The 24,086-nt window shown below is 34.5% G+C and overlaps 1 protein-coding gene across 1 annotated transcript in view; it reads right to left on the reverse strand.

Moving 5' to 3' along the window:
* The window catches only part of EPHA3 (EPH receptor A3), a 344,437-nt gene that overhangs the window by 47,686 nt on the left and 272,665 nt on the right, over nucleotides 1-24,086 (reverse strand). Inside the window, exons 9-11 of the mRNA XM_037059003.1 lie at nucleotides 23,846-23,913; nucleotides 18,414-18,539; nucleotides 12,010-12,195 (exon numbers count right to left, since the gene is read on the reverse strand). Coding sequence (XP_036914898.1) covers nucleotides 12,010-12,195; nucleotides 18,414-18,539; nucleotides 23,846-23,913 — 380 coding nt within the window. The remainder of the gene's footprint in view (nucleotides 1-12,009; nucleotides 12,196-18,413; nucleotides 18,540-23,845; nucleotides 23,914-24,086) is intronic.

Consider the following 24,086-nt stretch of genomic DNA (forward strand, 5'->3'; position numbering starts at 1 on the left):
TCATATGTGTAACAATCAATTGATACCTCAATCTCTTTTCCACTAACAGAGTGATTTAGTTATATAGAGTAATACATTGTATATGATAATGTCTGAAACCTCATTTTAGCCAAAACTTTAAGCCTCAAGAACTTGCTTCTTCAAAATTCTAATTGAGCTTTGAAAATATTGAAGAAAAAAGAGAAGTTTCAGTATTTCCCTGGAAACCTCTCTCTCCTGAAATGGAAAATTAAATGCCTAAAAGCTGATTCAAAAGATCTGACCTGAAATGAGGTGAATGGTAAATGAATGTGTGTATGAATGAATGAAATTCACGTGCACATTCTCTATAAATAACTATACATTTCTTTGTCCCTTTTGTAACACAATTTTATGAACAATAATACTTATCAAAATTCAGTGCATACCATGAATGTAGGCACAGATATTTTGTCTCATGCAGCAACTCTTAGTTACAGTGGGCAATTATTGGGTTTGTATCCAGTGCTACACAAACCTTTGCTTATCTCTCTTCCTCTGGATGCCAGCCTTATGACCACTTCATTTCTCGTTAACATGTCTAGTAAAACGTTTGGCAAGGGAAATAAAAGTAGCTGAAAAATCAAACCAGCCAATTAAGACAAAGTCTCATGACCATTCAGAAACCAGATCAGGCTGCATTTAGCTCTATAATTTAGGTATTTATAAACACTTTGGTTAAAATGGGCAAGTCTAAAAATGTGCTTTACATTAAGTTCAAAGATTCAGCAAACCCAATGTACAGACAAAGAGTAAACAGAATCACAAATATTCTACCTTGGAAAGCAGTATCTTTACTTGGTTTCCCTTGTGATTTTGATGATGATGAATGTGGTTAAAGGAAGAGATGTAAGACTGGAGGAAACTTGTTCTAACATATGTGAAATATAGTTGTAAGTCATAAAATACCAGCTCATGATGAATACCAGCTCATGAATATCTTCACATGATGCAATGTATTTCTTTTCAGTTTTGCATACTCTTTCATAAGTATTTTGATTAAGAAGAGAAATTGTCACAACTGTAATAGCATAAACAATGTAATATAGTTTTTTTAAAAGTAAAAAAAATCTTCTAATTAAAAAAAGAGCCTACAATATTTACTGCTTACAGAGATTCTAAAATCTATCTGAGAATACATACTGAATACATGAAATTATTGGTGCATGACTGGCTGAAAGAATATTTAATCAAAAATTAGAAAAACAAGATTTGCAGTAGAATTTGGCTTTTGTTTTTAAAATAATTTGAATATAGATAAAATCATATTTTTATAACCAAAGTCTTAAGGGAAGCATATCATTTTGTCACAATAGCTCATTTCACCAAATATCCCTAGTGGCTCAGAGATATTACTAATCATTGAGCTATTGTTAGACAACAGAGGAATGTGATTCAAAATGTGTAAGAACTTCAAGTTCAGTACTATTTCATCACATATTTCTAATGACCTTTTCTATAAAAAGAAGAGCATGATTAATGTGATATATAGCAATAACTAGAAATTTTTATTGCAATTATCAAATAAATGTTACTTTAAAGTATTTTTGTGAAAACAAAAATTATCAATGCTGAAATATTATAAATCTTAAAGTTTAATTCATTTCTAAAAAAACTATTAAATTCTATCAACAATTATTGTGATTATATATACATGTCTTATTTCCAAAAGTCTTAAACACACTCTATTATGTGTGATTTATACAATCAAAATATTTGACCTTAGCAACACACACTCATTATTATTATCATGTAATCATAATCAGGGTGGAAGCAGAAAAGCTTAAGCAGGAAAAAGGAAATTGAAGAGAATTGACAAAATATGCCTCACTATTTCCAGGAAGGAAGTCTTGGATCATCTTTGATTAGAAAGAAAGGTTTTGGTTATAAATTTTCAGGTGCCATAACTAACTGACTGATAGAAATATTGTGCTGCACTGAATTAAAGTATTTTCCTGTTAGTTTTCCATTAAATTATGTAAAGTACAGGACAATCTTTTCAAAATTTGATTTTAATCAAGACATTATTTTTGTTAAGAATGATCCTTATTATATCCACTGGTCGATGAGTTACTGAGGACAGGGGCCAACTTCATTTTACCCATAGTTCTGTACTCAGCACCTAGCAGAGTACCACTTACAACTGATCATCTTGGCTGTCGCCTCAGGCTGGCTAAGGATAATTTCTGTCTTCAAAATGAGGCTAAAAAGTGCTTTCTCCAACTCTGCCTTAACTAACTATACACTTCCAATGTTTACACATCAAAGGTTTTGCACTCAGCTGACTAAATTTTTAAGTTTATTTATGCTAACCTGAAGCAAATTCAATACTTTAAAGACAGGAATGATGTTTCTGTTATTCCATATAGATCTGATTTGCTCCATAAGTTCAGTGACAGTTAATGAATATATTAATCAAAATATGACCAGTTTTGAAGGGCAGTTTAGTTTTTATTGTTTCAAGATTTCTATCTTTTATTTATTTTTATGTATATATTAAAAATTAATACCTTAGGAAGTAGTAATAAATTAAAGTGATAATAGCAGGCTTCTTGTTTCAACTCCTAAGAAGTTCTTTTAATGTTTCACTGTTGAATGTAATGTTTGTGAGTTTGTTTGACTTGGCGGGGGGGGTGTTTACATGCATTTATCAGCATACATATTTTTATATATTATGTGATAAGAAAACATTTTAAATTAAAATGTTTGCATATTTTCTGTGTTTATTGAGATTGGTCTATTCTTTTCTATTTATTAATGTTGTGACTTTCTTGAAATCTATATATTGAACCAACTTTGCATTCTTAACATAATCCATACTTGGGCATGATATAGTATTTTTTCAATACATTGCTAGGCATGGCTTTATAATAACTCTGATGTTATTGAACTTGTGTTCATGTGTTAACTCTGACCCATTATTTTCCTATTGTTAATATTCGTATGTGGGTTGGTATCAACACTATCACTAGCCTAGTGAGTTAGGGGTGTTTCTGTTTTCCCTTTCTGCCAGAGTTTGTGTAGAAGATCAGAACTACTAAGGTAGTTATTGTACAAGTAGTAGTTATATTTCTTCTTTATTTAGAATAGTTATTGTATGTTTTAACTAGCACTTTCTAAGGTCAGTCCTTGGGCACATGCAAGTCATAGTATGGCAAATTTTTAGGTTCAGTCTCATCTTTCAAAACTATCGGAAACTCATCCTATCTAAATGATTAAGGGGAATATGCAACACAGTATTTTGTAATTCATACAGGGACAACTCAGCAAAGAGATATATGTGGACGGTGTTAAAGAAATAAGGAAAGTCCTTCAGGCTATAAAAATAGCATTTTCTGCTTCATTTTTCTCATTTATTAAGTAGAGATTTTCCTCAGTTTTGCTGATGTGGACACATAGGTGGAAATGGTCTTAACAGATTTATCAAATTACAACCCTGAATGCATGATAACTTGTGTTCAGAAGTTCCAAAATTGATTATTCTAATAAACTATTTTTATAAATTACTAATAAAATAAATACAAGTATACATTATCTATTAAGAATATGACATGGATTCCCTATTCTCCTCATCCTCACCCTCACTTACTGGTGGTTGATTTATTAATGATAGCCATTCTGACAGGAATGAGGTAATATCTCATTGTGGCTTTAACTTGCAACTCTCTGATGGCTAGTGATGTTGAACATCTTTTCATATGTCTGTTGGCTACCTGAATGTCCACCTTGGAGAAGTGTCAGTTCAGGTCCTTTGCCCATTTTCATTTTATTTCATTTCATTTTATAAGTAAATTTTTTATTATGCTATTACAGTTATCCCAATTTTTCTCTCCTTGTCCCCCTCCACCTGGTACTCCCCTCCCCTCCAGCAGTCCCCTCCCTTAGTTCATGTCCATAGGCCATGCACAGAAGTTCTTTGGCTTCTCCATTTCCTATTCTATTCTTAACATCTTCCTGTCTATTTTGTACCTACCAATTAGGTTTCTGAATTCCTGTACTTTTTTCCACTTGAATTCCTGTACTTCATTCTCCCTCTTCTCCCACCCAGCTGATAACCCTCCAAATGATTTCCCTATCAGTGATTCTGTTCCTGTTCTGCTTGTTTGTTTATTTGTTCTTGTTTTCTTTAGGTTCAGTTGCAGGTAGTTGTAAGTTTGTTGTCACTTTAATATTCATAGTTTTGATCTTCTTTTCCTTAGATAAGTCCGTTTAACATTTCATGTAATAAGGGCTTGGTGATGAGGAATTCCTTAAGATTTTTATCATCTGGGAAGTACTTTATCTGCCCTTCCATTCTTTTTTTAAAAGATTTTATTTATTTATCTTTAGAGGGGAAGGTAAGGAGAGAGGAAGAGAAATATCAATGTATGGTTGCCTCTCACGTGTCCCCTGCTGGGAACCGGCCTGCAACCCAGGCATGTGCCCTGACTGGGAATTGAACCTTGATCCTTTGGTTCACTGGCCCGCACTCAATCCACTGAGCTACACCAGCCAGGGCTGCTGTTCCATTCTAAATACTAATTTTGCTGGACAGAGTAGTATTGGTGGTATCGGTCCTTGCTTTTCATCACTTTTAATAATTCTTACCTGAAAAGTTTCTTTTGAGAAATCAGCTGAGTCTTATGGGAACTCATTTGTAGGTAACTCTCTGCTTTTCAAGATTCTCTCTCTATATTTAACCTATGTCATTTTAATTACGATGTGTCTTGGTGTGGACCTCTTTGGGTCCAACTTGTTTGGGACTCTCTGTGCTTCCTGGACTTGCACATCTATTTCCTTTGCCAAATTAGGAAAGTTTTTGTTCATTGTTTTTCCAAATCACATTTCAATTTCTTGCTCTTCCTCTTCTTCTGGCATCCCTGTGATTTGGATGTTGGCACTGTTGGAGATGTCCAAGAATCCTTTACTCTCCTTGTTATTGTTGTTGTTTTTTTAATGCTTCTTTCTTCTTTCTGTTCTGGTTGAATGTTTATTTCTTCCTTATGTTCCAATTAGTTGATTTGAATCTCAGCCTTCTTCCCTTCATTGTTGGTTCCCTGTGGATTTTCCTTTATTTCACTTAGTGTAACCTTCATTACTCTCCTGATGTTTTTGCCATACTCCATGAATTCTCTGAGTGCCCTGATCACCAGTTTTTGAACTCTGCATCTGATAGGTTTTGTTCTGTTCCTTCCTTTGGGCCATATTTCTTTGTCACTTCAATTTGTCAGTCTCCTTGTGTTTGTGTCTGTGTATTAGGTAGAGCTGCTGTGACTCTATGTCTTAGCACAACTGTTAAGTTGTATGGGGGGAGCCTTATGTATTCACCAGGGCAAGACAATGTTCTTCTCCACTTTGTGGCTCTGTGCAGGGAAAAGGGTCAGAGAGGGGACAATGATATTGCCTGGATTCTGGAGGTTTGCCTGGCACTTGCCCATTTCCAGTCAGTTTACCCAGTTCCCATATGTGCCTATTGGTTGCCCTGGTGATGATTCCCAGAGTGGGTGGGTTGCATATATTCTAAGTCTGTATGGGTCATTTAAATGCGCTCTCCTGAGTAACCAGCAGTTTCTTCCTCTGCCCCAAACCCCATTCATTTTTTTATAGCCAGAAGTTATGAAGCTTGATCTTCCTGGTGCTGGAATTCTGGGTTGGGTGGTCTGGCCTGGGGCTGAGCTTGCTCCCTCCCCAGATATCTCTACCCAATTTTTATCTACCATATGTGAGTGTGGGAACACAATTTCACTTCTGTGCTGCCTCTTCGTGCTACACTGCATGTTCTTTCCCCACCCCAGCCCCATAACTTCACCCCTCCTACCCTTATGACTGAAATTGTCTTCTTTAAATCCTTGGTTGTCAGACTTCCATATAGTTCAGTATTGTGGCAGTGCTGGGTGCTTTTTGTTTGAGGTTAATTGTATTCTTCTTGTGGTTGTGCAAGGAGGCAAAGCACATCTACCTACACTTCCATTCTGACCAGAAGTGAGCTCTTTGCCCATTTTCTACTTGCATCATTTGTCATCCTGCTATTGAGTTGTATGAGTTCTTCATATATTTTGGAGGTCATACCCTTGTCCAAAGTATCAGTGGCAAATGTGTTCTCCCATATGGTCATTCCTGTTTCAGTTCAATGATGGTTTCTTTAGCCATGTAGAAACTTTTTAATTTGATGTAGTCCCATTTGTTTATTTACTTTTTTTTATTTTTGCCTTATCTGGAGACTGGTCTTTTGTTTGGTATTTTATTAACAAATAATAAAGCTGGTAGTTGGACTGGGAGAGGAATATAGCCACCCAATTTACAGAAGCCTTAATTTCCTAATACTAAATGCCTGCAGCAGCCTTTTGTTCTTATCACCCCCTGATGACTAAATCTGGCTGAACTGTTAGAACAGTTTATTTATTTATTTTTCTTTTTTTAAATCTTTATTTCCTTTACCCCAGGAGGTATATTAGCAAAATTATTTTTACATGGGATATCTGAAATATTCCTGCCTATGATTTACTCTAGGGTTTTTTATGGTGGCATGGTTTATATTGTCTTTTATCCATTTTTACTTTATTCTGGTATATGGTACAAGTTGGTGGTTGATTTTTTTTTTGCATGGACCAGTCCAGTTCTCCCAACACCACTTATTAAGGAGGTTATTTTTGTTCCATTGTATGCTTTTGCCCCCTTTGTCAAAATTAATTGACTATAAAGGCATGGGTTTATTTCTGGGTTCTATATTCTGTTTCATTTATCTATGTGTCTGCTCTTATGCCAGTATTAGACTATTTTTATTACAGTGGCCTTGTAGTATAGTTTGATAGCAGGTATTGTGATCCCTCCTTCTTTATTCTTCTTTCTCAAGATTTCTGAGGATATCCATGGTCTTTTTTGGTTCCAAATACATTTTTGAAATATTTTTGTTTTAGATCTGTGAAGTGTGCCACTGGTATTTTAATAGGGATTGCATTGATAGAAGCACTATATACAGGAACCAAATTCTGGAAATAGCCTAAGTGCCCATCAGTAAGTGAATGGATGAAAAAAACTGTGATACATTTATACAGTGGAAAACTACACAGCAGAAAGAAAGAAGGAACTTCTACATTTTGCAACAGCATGGCTGGAACTGGGGGATATTATTCTAAGTGAAAAAAAGCCAATTGGTGAGAGACAAATACAAATACCATATAATTTCACCTATAAAAATAATTTAATGAATAAGATAAACTAAGAACAAAAAAGAACATGGAACAAACATACAGTGACCAGTGGGAAGGTGGAAGGGGGATAATGGTGGCAGGAAGGGGAAAGGACCAGTCAAAGGACCTGTATGAATGACCATGGACAGTGGTGTGAGGATTGACTGCTGGAGTAGGGAATGGGATGGGCAGAGGAGAGCAAAGAGAGAAAAAACTGGGAAACTGTAATAGAATAACGATAAATACGTTAAAATAGAAATCAATAAATAAAAACAAATAAAAGTGGTCAAACTGTTTAAAAAAAAGAATGTGACATGGAGTATAGTACCCTTGAGATAAGTGCTGAAGAAAACTTTTGAAGAGAAGCAAACAGAAAATAGCCAGCATTTGGCATTGCCACTAAAGAATGACATGTTATTCCAGTAATGTTTCTTTGTCATATGTGGAGAAGATAGAAAGGTAGGAACAAATAAATAAGTTTGTTTTTGCATGTGTAAAGTGGATGTTTGCACAAATAGAGAAATGTGTTAATTATAAGAAATCATCTTAATATTCTGCTTATGCCATTCCTTAATAATGCAAGTTTATAGTTAAGTTGCATATTATTTTTTTAAATTTTCAGTAAATAATTCCTCCCCAAATAACAATAAAAACATAACAGTCATGTCTAGTATAATTCTTTCTACTTCACTAAGTGAGAAGTGGCCAATGCAGGCCTTTTTGGAGCCAGAACATTGTTTGACTAATGGTGTGATGGCAGAAATATCAAACATTTGCTCTAGAAAAGTTTCATCTTTTTGAAATTTAACTAAAATTGATAGTACCTGTTAGTGCCAAACTCTGAGGAGAGACTGTGCCCTCAGCTTTCTGCTACTTTGAGATCAGAGACTCTCTCGCCTTCTCTTGTTTAAGAGCATCAGGCTCAAAATGTACCATTAAATTGTTTTTGACTCAATTTAAATAAATGAAAATATTATAATCAAATAAAGGGCTTCCTCTAAATGAGTTGCAAATATTAAATTATAATAGGCTTCATACTTCAGAGCACATATTTATTAGCAACAATAGAAAGAATTATCTTTGAGCAAAAAAAAAAAAAAAGAAATTGTTTTCAAGCTCTTCCTTCTGTACTTCATATTAACTGGTAAAAATCTCAGACTCACCAGAAGTGGTAACTTAGATTTTCATGGCTTTACCCCATGTAATAAGGTATTTCTATGTAGTCTTATTTGATCTTAAAGTATCCGGAAATAGTAAAATAGAACTGCTATTTCCATACTGCAAGTGAAGGAAGTGAGTCTCTGTGAGTGGTCTGATTGACCAGAGGTCTTGTTATCAGTATGGTTGAGTCAGGACTTGAATTTTGATCCTCTCGTTATTAATCTAAATGCCAATTATATTTTTTCTTCAAATACAGTTTTTCTCATTGAGTCGTAAGCTCTGTATCACCTTAGTTGTGTGTATGTATGTGTATGAGTGTATTTGGACTTCAAAGGTAGATTGCTTTAGCTATTATGTAATCTCAAGAGACAAAATGATAGAAGTGGGCTGAATAATTTCCTCTGGTGACAAAACTGTCTTATTTTTATGTTAAATGCTACATATTAATTTTATTCGAAGGCATTTCTATCTTCTCTCAGGTGTTACAGAGTGCCAAACTTAGAGCTTTTAAATATGCCACTGAAGAAGCTCAAAATCTAACGCATGGTCTATAATACCTGCACTATGAGATGACTGAGAATTGTACAGTCAGATTTGGCAGCTTCTTGCATGCCCATTTGACCACGGAGATAGATCAAATTTAGAACTTTCACCCTAACAATAAGGCAGTTGTAATCCATATGAAAGTTACAGAACCAGACTTGAAAAGTCATTAAATGCATATTACCAACAATATTTAAAGGTTATACTTTTCTCAATACATTTGTTCCCTGCATTTTGGTTTGAGGATTGATTTATGGATTTCTTTACTAAGTGACCATAATTTATATTTGATTATTTTATTTTTATATCTCAATAAAACCTGCCAAAATTATTATGGTTTAATATTGCTTATCACTTAGTAAATGAATTATAAGAAGCAACTAGTAAAATATAACAACCTTTCTGCAAGAATTCTGAACACTAGAAGAAAAAAAAATCCCACTCACACTTGGTACTAAATAAGAGGCTATCAATAAGTTTCAATGTAAACCTAATATTTACTTTGATAGTTATGTACATCTTATGCTTTCGTAGTTACAGATGTTGGAGAATTGGGTGATAATTCTGCCCCTGTTCAAATGTAGTCATTTCCTCCATTGCTCCCTGAGTGCCTAAGCAGTTACACAATTCCACTTTGAGACATGCATTCAGTACATGAACCAACACTGATGAAAGGCCTATTGGTAGCAGACAACATTCTTTTGTTTATTATTTATTTATTTATTCATTCATTCATTCACACACTCACTCATTCAATCAAGCTTTTACTCCCAAACACAGGTAAATTAAGAACCTATTATTGATCCAGGTTCTGTTTTAATCACTAATTATCAAATAACATGGATCTTGGCTTCTATAAGAGTTTACATTTTGTTTTAGTTCTTAAAGTTTATTAATTACCCCAGACAGTTCTTGAAAGTTTTTGAGGCATGTCCTGTTATGATTGAAAATTTTATGGAAGATAATTGAAGTTATGAATTAATAAGTCAAATGCAATGATAAAAAGTAGAAAAACATCTTTTGTCTAGAATTGATGAAAAAGGTGAAACCAACAGATCAAGTTCCTAATGCCATATCTAACACTTTCTAGTTAGACAAGTTGCTTGTTCTTTAGTTACCATTTGTTCAAATGTAAAATTACATGATATCTAATTCACAGGATAGTAGTAAATATAAAATAATCTCCATAGTACCATGGCAGACACATAATAGTCAATTCATAAAGAAAGTGGTGTAAAAATTGAGAGTTAAAAGAAGAATGGCTACATAAGTTCAAGGGCATTTCCTCTCCCAGTGGGGTTGAAATAGAAGAACAGTGACATAGTAGGGATGCTCTTGGGGAGAATAATGGCTAATTGATTCCTAAAGCACCACGGAGACACCAGTCTATTCCATGTGATGTAGTTTGATCTAACCATGAAGGAATAGAGGATTCATACATTTTCCCAGTCCTTAGTATTACCATACTGTTTTGACTATCAATTGAAAATTTTTTTTAAAAGATTTTTGGGATGGGAGTAATAGACAGAAAACTGTACTTGAAAAATAATTAAATAAATTAAAAAATTAAAAAAAAAGATTTTTGTGTCAGAAAATATTTCAGTGTTGCTAGTAGTATGGCCTAATTTTTAGTAGTATGGAGAAAAATTATTCTTATATGACTTAATATAGCTTTTATTTTATGATTAAGTTCTCCTACATTGCTAAATTCTTAATCCTATTTATTATATAAGAAAACTCTAAGGGATATCAAGGTATACTGCAATTAAATCATGCTTTTCTGAGGAAGAAATTGCCTTTTTAGTCACACTAAAATGCAAATAGGCATTACTACCATTAGGAAAGTGCTCTGTGTAATGTTAAAGAAAAATATCAGTGTAAAAAATATAATGTGTAATGTCTATTGGTAACCACAAAATATGCAAATGTGGTGCCAATGAGTTAAAGATGCCAAATTCCCTGCTATGTTGCCTTTCATTCTAAAGAGTTTGCTGCCAATTTAGCTTATTCTTCATTTTGTGCTCTAAAATCTTAAGGAAAAAAATCCCAGAGCATTCTCAAGAGCTTTTCATTCGGGATTGGAGCCAAAAATCACATAGTTGCCTCATGGGATTCCTTTTGAGTCTGGCTGGAGAAACTATCAAGGAAATAATTCAGATCTCTATCACAGGCTGTGAGCTCGAGCTTCCACAGACAAGTCAAGAATCCACCTGGGACTGTAGATCAGAATTGTTTGAAATCCACAGACAACCAAGAAACTGCCTTGGGTCCAATGTGGTCCCACTCTTTACAGCTCAGAGGTATTCCACAAAGTCCCATAATTTTCCTAAAGCCAGTATGCAGGGGGTGGGGTGAGGGCTTGGTAAAGATCTGGAAGCTTAAATGAAGCTGGTAAACAACAAAAGAAATGACAACTAGCTGGGAGTTCCTGACAATTTCTGTCCAAATTGAATCATTGTTGTTTCTTGCAGCTCTACATAACAGAAAGTTGTAGAAAATTCATATTGTCCCTTTTTTTAAATCAGCATATCTTAATAGAACCCAATGGTTAGCTCCTAAACATTTTAAGGGTTTTTAAAGATCATTGTCAATATAATACTAGTTAAATATCTGTTTTTCTTTTTTTGTTTTTTTTAAATATTTTTTTATTTAATTATTTTTCAAGTACAATTTTCTGTCTATTACTTCCACCCCATCCCACCCCCCATGCTCTCCCCTCCCTCCCATTTCCACCCTTCTCAGTTGTTGTCCATGTATCTTTTATATATGTTCCTCTAAATCCCTCCTCTATTTCCCCTGAAATTCCCTCCCCTCTTCCCTCTGGTCACTGTCAGCCTGTTCTCTATTTCAGTGTCTTTGGTTATATTTTGCTTGCTTGTTTGTTTTGTTGTTTAGCTTCCTGTTAAAGGTGAGACCGTATGATATTTGTCCTTCAACACGTGGCTTATTTCACTCAGCATAATGCTTTTCTGTCAAAGAAAGGTATGATATTGTTAAACTGGTCTTTTTGTTAGAACTGTTAGACACTTATAAAAAATCAAATTCTTAAGTGATTCAATTCAGGTTTAAATGACCTCTGCTCAACATACACAGATGTTGATCTTACAACTTTACTTACTTTTAGTAACAACTCCCTCCAGTCTAATAATATTGGGATGGTCAAATTGTCCCATAATGCTTGCTTCTCCCAGGAAGTCTCTTCTTTGCTTTTCAGTGTAGCCCACTTTCAAGGTCTTGATGGCCACTGAGATCTCTTTTTTGGATGGGAGTTTTAAGCGACCACTGCACACCTCTCCAAATTCACCTGTTTGAATGCAAAAGAACAAAACAGCAACAAAACTTATGCAATAAACTCTAATAGCAATTGTTTCCTCTTAACAATTTCATTCAAAATATTTATACCTTTGGTTTTCAGATGTATATTTCAAATCACTTTGGAAGCTGGTAATTGAACACTCCCTAAGATCCTCCAGGCAGCCACACTCTAGTAGTAAATGGACCTCGTGATAAGCCTCATACATTTTGAAGTAGCACATAGAATAATGCAGTATGAAAGACTAAGAGGACAGTTGAAAACTATATCTATGAGACTTTTCACTTCTTGTTCTCATAGCTACTGCTTCCTCAGGGAATCAACAGACCAGCACAAATGTTATGCATTGTGCATTGGATTAAATTTCAGATTTTTAAACTCTTCTGTTTTTATTAAGAGGGCCGATTTAACCATACACTCAGACTCTCTGAAAAGGAAAACATCTGCTATCAATACCTTTTATTGAAGCAGTACTATATTATATTACTGACAAGCTAGTTGTAAAGTTCTCTGGGCTTCTGGAAGGAGAACAATGATACAACAATATCAAATAAACAACACTACATTTTAATCTATGAAATCACTGTGGGGATATTTTCTTAGATTTGATGTCTTAAAAAAGTTTGCCTTAAATGAACAATTAATCCAGAATTTGTTGACTACAAAGTGTTGCTGGCTTTTAAATAGCATAACATGATCAGTAGAACATTACCTAGAACTAGTTTGAGCACTATCTTTATATACGTTGTCATTGGAAAGATTCGCTCTTTCAGCAGATTTTTAGCTACCTGAGAGCAGAGACCCTTGACATTCATTCTCTGTCCCCACTGCTGCCATAAATAAGAACAACCACAAAGTAGCGCCACACATGTCATGCTCTGTATTCGTGAAGAAGTCTTAATGATGTGTGGATTATTACTCGGTTTTATACAATGTTGAAAATGTTTTTGAAATATCAAATAAGAAGTCTTTCTGAAAAAGATTAAAATACACTGTCAATTTTTAGAATGTCTGAGGAATGGAATAACATTTGCGGTCCCATCTTCTCACTGTGAGCTTTTACATGAGCTGCAGGCCCCATTCACTGGTCAGCCAGAGAGAAGGAGTCACTGAGTGCAACGTTTCTGTAATTTTTTTGTCCAAGTACATGGTTTGTCCCACAAAAGCAGCAAGTTGCCCTATTTATTTACTTGCTCATCACTAAAAATGACTTGATTCTCTCCAGGTAGCTCTAAACTTCCCCAGACATAAGCCTTACTTAGGAATCCAGTCTCACCCCTATTTTCAAAACAATGACATGGGCTGTAACTTTTGAAATTTAGTTAAGCTCCAAAAGCATTTATTCATACATTATTTAATAAATACTCATCAATTGGCACCAGTGTGATAGACACTGTGAGAAGCATAGATGTAATGGCAAACAAGGCAGATCTAATTTCTCTCCTTTGAGGAAATATAGGAAAGAGCAAATTTTGTAGCTACAGTGTTCTGTAGTGTGATAGGGAGAATCAGAGCCAGAACTTGAGACCAGTCATGAGTCTTCTTAAATCCAATGGAGGATATATTATTACAGGTGTGTATCAAGAGGAAAAATTATGATGCAAAGTAAATCATTGCTAGAATGTATAAGAAAGAGTATGAATTTCTATCCTTATACAGGGCTGTAAGAACCTTCCCAGAAGTCCAGTTTACTTTGTATACATTAATTTTAGGCAAACTATAAGGAGGCACCCATAATGAATTTTCATTTTCTGAAAGTTCTGCCATCATCATAAGTCAACATGTCATAATTGATCATGTTTTCAATTGGGATGCCACCACCCTTTATTCTAACCAACAAGTCACTTGTCAGTTTACAGGACAGACAGTACAGGGTGTAGGATAGAGCATGGATTCTGGAACCAGATCATCTAGAGTCTAATTCTGCCTCTGTCACCTATTAGCTGTGTGATTTTGAGTGAGTGCCTTAATCTCTCTGTGCTTTTGTTTCCTTATCTATCATATAGGAACACAAACTGTGTCTTTAACAAGGATTTCATTCAGTCAAAGGAGATAATGTATGTAAAGCACTTAGAGAAGTGCCAGACACATAGTAAATGCTGAATGTTAATCACTATTTCCTCTTGAGTTCAAATCCATTCTCAGAAGAATAAGTTATTGATTTACCTCTCAAGAGTTAGATCAAATTGAAGAATAAATGTAAAAGTGCTTTCAAAATGTCAACTACTGTTTTAATGTAAGAAGAGATGGTTGTGATGAGGAGGACAATAGCAAGGTTAATCTCATATTATATCGTACACGTATTTTAAAGGGGAACATATTATAAGAGAACCGCACTAGGGAGATCAAAGAGAAGAGTTTGGGCTGATTATAGTTCTTTCTCTGTTCTCATTGGGATAGCTCCACACATGTACAGCTATTTCTACCTTCAAAGTCCAGGAAGCGGTATTTCAATAATGCTAACTTTTTAAAATTATAAAATTTAATAATATTATTATTACATGATATTAAAAATGGTCACCAATATATTATACAAGAGAGAGAAATGCTAAATATTACTTTAATTCTCTTTATAAAAACTTAAAAGAACTGTTAAAAATGAACAGACTGGGGGAATGTAATGCCTGATCTTCCCATTTGGCCAAGTTTTACACGGTCTTATTCAGCTAACTTTGCAGCTATAAAAAAGAAAATGTAGATTCTGTTATTGTTATGTGAAATCATAGCTAATGGGAGATCATTTGGTAAAATACAGCTTGATTTTTAATTTAATAAGTGCAGCAGATTGTCTTTTGAAATAAAGTGTGGTTTATGAGAATTAGACTACTGTATTCTGATTTAATATGCACAGTATAAAATTGCTCAAAGTAACTTTTTTTAGAGAAAAAAGTACTTTATTTAATTGGAATGACCTTCTGCACTAGTCTCAAAGCCCATTCTCCTTCTACTGTTTTAAATAAAAGAATCATAACAAAAATATATAAAGAACAAGTTGGGCCCTAGCTGGTGTAGCTCATTGGATTGAGCGCAGGCCTGTGAAGTAAAGGATAGCGGTTCGATTCCCGGTCAGGGCATATGCCTGGGTTGCAGGCCAGTTCCCAGTGGGGGACACATGAAAGGTAATCACACAATAATGTTTTTCTCCCATTCTTTCTCCTTCCCTTCCCCTCTCTCTGAAAATAAATTATATATATATATATATATAATATCAAGCTGGTATATTAGCAAAGCACTGCACATGAATTATCGAATTGATCCTCACAAAAGTTTAGAAAAAGCTCCCATTGTGATCATCAATGTATAGCATGGACTTTGAAGTTGGAAAATACAAGATTCTAATTTTGGTTTCCTAATTTATAACTATGTGACCATGGGCTATTCAAATTTTTAGATTTTGTTTCCCCATCTGGTGAAATGAAGATAAAAAATCCTTAACAAAAAATAATAAAACGAAATATATATCAAGGCTTAGCAAAGACCAGCAGTTAAGTAAATATTTTGTACCTTCAGAACATTTCATTATTTAATTTTTGAAATAATGGTTAGATTAGGATGCAAAATTAAAATTTTGTTATATCCATTTCTTTGTATACAATCCTTGACTGAAAATTAGAAAATTAGCCCATATAGACTCTTTCTGTATATTTAACTGACAGTACAATTTCTATCATTGACCAAGATATTCTGCCTTTTAGCCCTGGCTGATGTAGCTCAGGGGATTGAGCACGGGCCTGTGAAACAAAGGGTCACTGGTTCAATTTCCAATCAGGGCACATGCCTGGGTTATAGGCCAGGTCCCCAGTAAGGGGACACATGAGAGGCAACCACACGTTGATGTTTCTCTCCCATTCTTTCTCCTTCCCTTCCCCTCTCTCTAAAAATAAATAAATAAAATATTTTTGAAAAATATATTATGCCTTTTAACAGTAGATGAAAGTTGCTAATCAGATTCTTGGACAGCATCATCAATTTTTGTAGATATTTAAAATTTTACAACAAAATGTTTCAAAATCTTGATTTTATAGTTTATCTTGATAATGACAAACCCTTTAAAGGCTAATCAAGACAGGCTAGAATTGAGTGCACATATTATACTAAAATCTTCTGGGAAAAGCATAACCACCTCAAGGGTATACCTGTTTGCAAACCCAACAGGCACTGCTTTGTTGTCTTTAATGAGTCAAATGAGAACATTGCCTATAAAACCCTGAAAACGGGGTTTTCAAAGATCTAATTTTCTAGAAAAAGAAAAAAAAAAACACGGTATCTGTCCTAGACTTTCATAAGAGATTACTAAGTGATTTTTGTGTAGGTAGGCTTTCTCTTTATCTCATTCATCAGATAGCATTTCTAATGAGTGTGCTTTGTTTCACACCACTGTGTAAGAGAGGTCTGGCTTTGTGAATAACATCTGCATATCTAAACTTTTACTCATGAGGACAGTCTAAAAATTTCAGCTTCCAATGTGTCTGTCTGGCTTTTTGCACACTGGCTTTTTGTACACAAGTGGGTGTTTCCTCCCCTCCGGCTGAGGACTGAGAGTCCTTATGTGGGATATGCTTTTGCAGCTTCCACAATGGAGAGGCGTCTTGAGGGCAACATCTGAAAAATGACCAAAACCCTCTGCACAGTGCAGCAGCTCAAAGCATAGCTGAACCAATGGAAGGGAGTGATCAATATATATAACTGTTTTAACTGAATAAACATAGGTACATGGTAAATTTATTTATTCTTAAGTATTAGAGTGTGGAGAAAAGAAGTAACTCTAGTTTGTTTTTTTAATCACTAGCTGAATATTTTAATATTGCCTACATGTGTGACTTTTAAGATGATATGACAATGGGAAAGTTATATATTTTTATAATTCTGTAATACATCATCTGTATACTGTATTGTATGTTGACCACCCCAAGTTGTCTCCTTCTGGAGGAGAAAATTTGAAATTATCATTTTATTTAGATAATATGAATGATTCAGGGTATCTATCCTTCTTGAATAGTAAATAAACAATTCTTGAGTTCTAAAAACTGCTTCAGTGCATAGAAAAAGAATCAGAGAAAATTACATGCACATTTGTATAAAGAAGCTTTGGTTATAAATATAGTAGTTACAGAAAATGTGTTCTAGTATGCTATGCATGAATTCAACGAGCTAATTTTTCCATCTTTCATTCTATTTTCCACATCCACATAACTAGTTTGTGTTTGTTTTTGGAGTGATATTAAAACCAGAATGAGATGACATAAAACCATTATTATATGGTATTGTTTATTTTTACTTTTCAGTATTAGTTTTATTGAATTGCACACTGCATGTACTGTGGATGTTCATATTTCATATCCGAGTGTGTAAAATACTGTTATTTTATACATTTCTATAATTATCATTGAAAATAAGCAACAGCTGTAAATAATCACTCCATGGATATTTATTTATGCATTTATGGTACAGCAATTTTATGAATAAATTAAAGAGATATCTGTATGGAAACAAGTTTCAACACAACTGATGCTATATAAAGTTATAAGTAAGTATTAAAATGGAGCATTTCAATTATTTCAACTACTCACTGAAAGTAGTTGCCATGAAAATCTGGGTTTTTAAACCGTTTCATTCATGATTTGATTTTGTATTGTACAGTTTTTAAATTCTGAGGAGGATTCTAAAATTACCTTTATTTCACAAATCCAAAATGCCACTTAGTGGGCTTATTTAAGGTAAAACACACTTTTATCATGCTATCCCTCTTTAGAGAAACGGTCTTTGTGACACTTGATCAGCATAGCCATGAGAAGCCCATGGGAAGCCTGAGCTGCTGCTGCTGCCTCTGAAATTCAGTAAACAAAAAGCTGGCCCTTGACTGTGAGTCTGAAGATCTGCCACCTTTGAAATCCTTAAGTTCCATTAAATACTCTATTCATTTGTTGCCTGCCTTCGATCATAAAATCAGATATCTTTTTTCATAAAGATATACAGGGTGGGGCAAAAGTAGGTTTACAGTTATTTGTATGGAAAATAATATAATGATTAGTAAATAATAATACAATCATAAACTCTGTGGTTCCTATACTCACAGCTGTAAACCTACTTTTGCCCCATACTACGTATAGGCCCGAGAACCGGAACAATCTCAGGGAGGATCGTCATTCATAGTTGTAAACTCGTGAGTAGTGCTCTAGGCTGGCAGTGGGAGTTACTGGGGTGGTTACCTGCTCCAACGACTTTGTCAATGGCGATGTTGGTGGCGTCCAATTCCTTAGCAAACTCATGAACTGCTTGGGCAGGGTCTTCATACGTGTGTGGGTCCACGTAAGTTCTGAGACCTGGGAGTTTTACTGTTTAAGGGAAGGATGAAGAAACATTATTGTAGCTGAATTTGTAAAACCTTTTTTGAACAAATTCTATAACATTATTGGTTAAAAATAACACTCATTACTATAAAGTGCACCAATCTTTCATTTGTTCTGAGATATCACAGAAATCAGCAGACAGAGGTTGGACTAAGTGTTGAACAACTTAATTAAAGAAGTTTCCCATAATGAAACATAAAAAGGAACCATGGTGATCTTTCTCTGCAAAACCACTAGAAGGGAAATGGACATTCAAAGAGGGGGATCTTAAGGAGAAAAAGGTGGGTCAGAATTGTGTAAGTCCAGTAATGCTTTCTTGTAGCATTACTAGTTATGCATTACTTGTAGCATTACTAGTTCACTTGCAGCATTACTAGTTCACTAGTGAGTGAACTCTATCACCCTCTTGCACCTTTATCATTCTACAGAGAGTACCCAAGTATTGATTACAATACCACATCTGACAATAAATGTAACTTTGTGAAAAATACCTCTATAAGGTTTGATAATTGCTGCAATTACAGATAAATTAATTGAAGGATATAAAATGGTATGTCTTCTGTCTGACACTATTCTGCTTTTTTCAGAGTAGTCACAATCAAAATCCTCCGTGGCCATAATAGCTCTACTTTAAGCTGTGAAGTTTTGTACATATAACATGGGCATTACATACATATAGTAATATACCATCAATTGACTGAAATCTTGCCGTGTAGCTTTTCAGCATAGTTAGAGGCAAGTATTCTCTATTGGCTTAATAATGGTGCTAAGGAGCTAAATTCCAAACATAAATTATATTATAGCTTATTGAACATAAATCTTTATAATTATTAATTTAATTATTTTAAACATGGAGATTTTTCATGGTATTCTGTAACCAAAATAGCAAAGACAAAAGATAGGAGAATCATTGTGGATTTTGTTTAGTATTAATATGGTTCTTATTGTTTGGAAAAACAGCTCATATCAGAAGCAATTTGAAATGTTCAATAAACTTTCTTTGAAAGAAAACTAAAATTTTTAAAAGTGAACTTAAGAGTCATTAAAGTACATAAACATGCTTTAACATTAAAAAGAATTGTAATTTAACTCCCATAGTATATGTATTGATATTCCTGATTTTCTTTTTAATTTTGGTAAGATTGGTTAGAAAAAATATTGGTGACATTGTTTTAGCAAGGGACATAGCTGTTTAATGATGATATATCTTTTGTTACTCACACTAGAATATTGAATCATTATTTTATCCTCAAGTAACAAATAAAGTATAACCTCATCGTTTCTCATATCTCTTTGTGCTGAAAGAAGCTTTTGGCCAAATTACAGCCGGATGTTCTGTGACAACTGAAGGCTCCTTTGTGTCAGTGTGGTGGTTTGCATGACAGCGGTGTAGAAACTGTGATGACAGCAGTTGTTCTGAGAGACTTCAGCACAGTGTGCATTAGGCCAGTTAGCCCAGGATTTCAGAGTTTGGCTACACATGATCAGCATGTGGTTCTATGGTACGATTTTGTGAATGCCATGGTTACACCGCTAATTATGCATAAGAATAATTTATGCTACTGAAAAACTATTTCACTCACTACTTCTTCAGATGACTGTGAGACAGCTGAATGACCTGGTAGGGTGAGGGAGGGAAGGAGGACATAGGAGAAGACCAGCTAACCAACGCTGCTTTTACTTCCTCCTGGTGTTGACACTGACATTGTAAAGGGGAGCAACTCTGTCTTGAGGCAAAGTGTGGATACTTTGTGAGGACACTGACAGACTGGGGAGTCAATACCGGTAGAAATGGGGAAAAGGCAAGTCCTTTGCCCTTGCTTTGGGCAAACTATGTGTGCAATAGCTTCTGAAGTTTTTCTATCTGAACTAGCTCAGCAAAAGTAGTTAGCTAGACATCAAAAAAAAGAAAGTTCTTGAAACTTTGTTACTAAAGGGTCTAATATGGGTGCCTGTTATGTAGCTAGTGTCCCCACATGTCACCATTAGTATTTTTATGTAAGAAGGTTTATTCAAAATTATTAATATCATTGAGGTTTCCTGGACACAGAATTTGGGGTCAGAAATGACAATTTTTTGAGNACTGGGGAGTCAATACCGGTAGAAATGGGGAAACGGCAAGTCCTTTGCCCTTGCTTTGGGCAAACTCTGTGTGCAATAGCTTCTGAAGTTTTTCTATCTGAACTAGCTCAGCAAAAGTATTTAGCTAGACATCAAAGAAAAGAAAGTTCTTGAAACTTTGTTACTAAAGGGTCTAATATGGGTGCCTGTTATGTAGCTAGTGTCCCCACATGTCACCATTAGTATTTTTATGTAAGAAGGTTTATTCAAAATTATTAATATCATTGAGGTTTCCTGGACACAGAATTTGGGGTCAGAAATGACAATTTTTTGAGCTCACAGATCAGTTTACATGTTTTTGCCATTATTATAAACATTATTGCTTCTTATAAAAACAGGGCAGAGTCAATTCTTTACTACAGTGGTCTACTGCAACATATTACTACACCAAAACGTCTTCTAGTAATGTCAGTGCTAAAACACTTTACTCTTAAAAGAAGAAAACTGATTAAGGAAATCTAACATACTTTCAAACTATCATACAAAGAAACGTTTTGGAGTAAGAAGAACAGGAAAAGTAACCATAGACATTCTAAGGCTGTTAGGAAATAAAGCTGGGTCCGGTTTTTGTTGCTCTTCAGATGATTTGGTTACATTTTAATGAAGACTCACATCAAATGGAGGCTATGATTCTTGTTCAACAAGTTTTGCTTTATTTTTCTAGTAATAGTAAGGTAAAGAAATGGTAACAAAAGAAGAAAAATTAGTGTTCTTTTTCAAGAACAAAATACTTAAAAATAAGTTTTAAATAATCCTTTTTTTCTGGTTAACAATTACAAATGCCTTCCCTGAGTGAACTTGAGGAAATCACTTTGTGAAAGATTTACTGACATCAGACTTTACAGAGAAGATTATAAAATGAGTTATCAGAAGCAATGTATCAACTATTTAAAATAAGTATTGGCTTTAAAAAACCTCAAAATTGTGCTTTCAAGTTACCCTTCAAAACCTGATGGCCCTAGGGAGAGATGTGTTACTAAATAATCTGAAAATTAAGTAGTCATTCCTAAATAAAATCAATCAAATTTATTGTGATTAATTAAACTCAAGAAAATAGCTTTTGTATCCACAAGGCATTTGGGGAAACAGTACAAGTGTAAATACACATACACATACACACATCCCCAAGTAAAATGGCTTGTTCACTGTGGGAGCTTTAGCTGCTGATTTTTAACTGCTGACCCCAGAGATTCCAGAAATCAGGTGAGTCAGGATGCAAGGCACATAATCCCCTCACACCAATAATTAAGGGCAACACACAGGGTGACTGCGCTGTGTCAAGAAAACCAGATAATAAACACATGCACACGTGTTAAGCTGCACTACTTTACAGCTCGTTCTCTGCAAACACAATAATTTACATTTCCATTTTACCAGCATGAGTTGCCCTAAGGATCGCAAAAAAGTAAAAAGGCCCAGCCAGGGAGGGCAATGGGACAGGATCTTAGAAGGTGAAACACATTTCTTTCCTTTTGAAGCTGTATTATGGGATTTGTAACAAGGCTGGAGGGAATAGTTCATAGCTAAAGCTTTTTAAAGTAATACCAAATAAATGGTCTGAAATAAACCAGCTGTAGCATTAAGACGAAGAAAGTTTATGACATGCACATAAGTTACTTTATGCCTTCGGAGCTAGGATAAAATACATTTCTTTTTTGTTTGTCTATCATCTCAATATTGTACATTTGAAGGATATTGAAGTTTCAACCAACTTTACCACAAAAACCAACAGATAAAACAGATCCGAATGATAAAGAAACTACCTACAATTGGCACATGGGAATTTATCAATGCTCTAAATTCATGAGATTTATAATCCCCATATAAAAAACCAGTTCAGTATGGTTTTGCTCTAAAAACAGTATTTACATTGATTGTCCAACACAAATTAAAAGCAATTTAATCCAAAGGAATGCATGGCAATTTTCAGTGTTTTGTGGAACCGTAAAAAAAACAAAGGAAGGAAGAAAAAAACAGACAAGCATCCTGTAGTTTGTTCAAGTACACTTTGAGGGCTTTTGAGTTTCTAATTTAACTCATCTAAAATGATAAAATATTGATATTAAGAAGGTTCATAGTACATAGTATTTTGGCTTTTCTGTGAGTCATTCTATAATGACAGCAATGAGGTGGACAAAACAGACACCACTCCCTGTAAACTCTGGCACTGTGTCCATATCACATGGATTCATATTTTTGGAAAACATTCTTTTTTTCCAAGCTAGTGTATTCCTCCTGCCTGTTGGCAATAGGTAATTGAGTTTTTACTTGAGTTACAGCTAAAGCTATAATTTTTAGATGCAAAACCAAGGCTACAAACAAGTAACGTGTTGAGCTGAAAATAATTTTAGAAGGCACTAGTGAATGCCAGAGAAAGTAATGTTTACAAGACTACACTAGTTATATTGAGGTTATTTGAGACACATAAGCATGAGTACCGTCTCCATACTAATTTCCATGAGAACATGCTATTACCTTTAATGCCACTGGTTAGTAATTGCCACATTCAACTGAGCCATAGTCTGGAAAAGCAAAGCAACTGGGATGATTCGTTTCACCAGAAGAAAATACAATGAGTGTTTTTATTAGACATAAACACTTTGTTTCCTAAAAGAGTATTTCTTTTAGAAAATATTTTTAAAAGAGATTAAATTGCTTGGTATTAACATATGAGGGAAAAGTGCTTGCTTTCCTACCAATTAGATATCATGTAACTCCAAAATAAACAGTTAAAGACGCTCTCCCGGTTAGTTGATGAAATGCAGAAAGTAAGGCATTTTACATAAACAGAAGTTGTTTATATTTACCTGGCAGTTATGAAAGGGAAAAGGGCTCTTATTTAGATTTTAGCAAAGGGCTACTAAGGAAATTGAAAATATGCTTTGCCTCTTAGCTACACAGAATTGACTATAGTACGAACTCCCCATTGCGTGCATTATTTGAATATAAACCACAGGTTGGCCTGAACGTTAGCTTAAGCCTGCTTAAATGTGGCATGCAAAATTACTTAGTGCAGAGTCATGAATTTCTTTCTCTGTTTAAAATCATTTGTCATCTTTTCCTTAAAACTGCTTTTGAATTCTCTTTGTCAGGGGGGTAGTACCCAACAGTAAACAACTGCTGAAACCGAGATGGTAAAACCAAAACACCAAAACAGTGAAGAAACTTACAATGTCCGTTCCCAAAATGAAGTCTTTTTTCATCTGCCCCATGTTTTGACTTGTTATAGCCACAGAACCTAGAGGTAAATTAAGGAAAGAGAAGACAGAAAGAAAATACTCTTTAAACAACTATCTACGTTCAGAATTTGCAAAGCAAAAAAAAAAATAAAATAAAATAAATAAAATAAAATAAAGCATTTTCCTCAAACAATTAAATGCTTTAGTGAAAATTTAATGGCTTCGTATTTTC

This window comes from Sturnira hondurensis, unplaced genomic scaffold, assembly GCF_014824575.4.
Source record: "Sturnira hondurensis isolate 20B ecotype Veracruz unplaced genomic scaffold, ASM1482457v3 Scaffold0010428, whole genome shotgun sequence".
NCBI classification, from domain to species: domain Eukaryota; kingdom Metazoa; phylum Chordata; class Mammalia; order Chiroptera; family Phyllostomidae; genus Sturnira; species Sturnira hondurensis.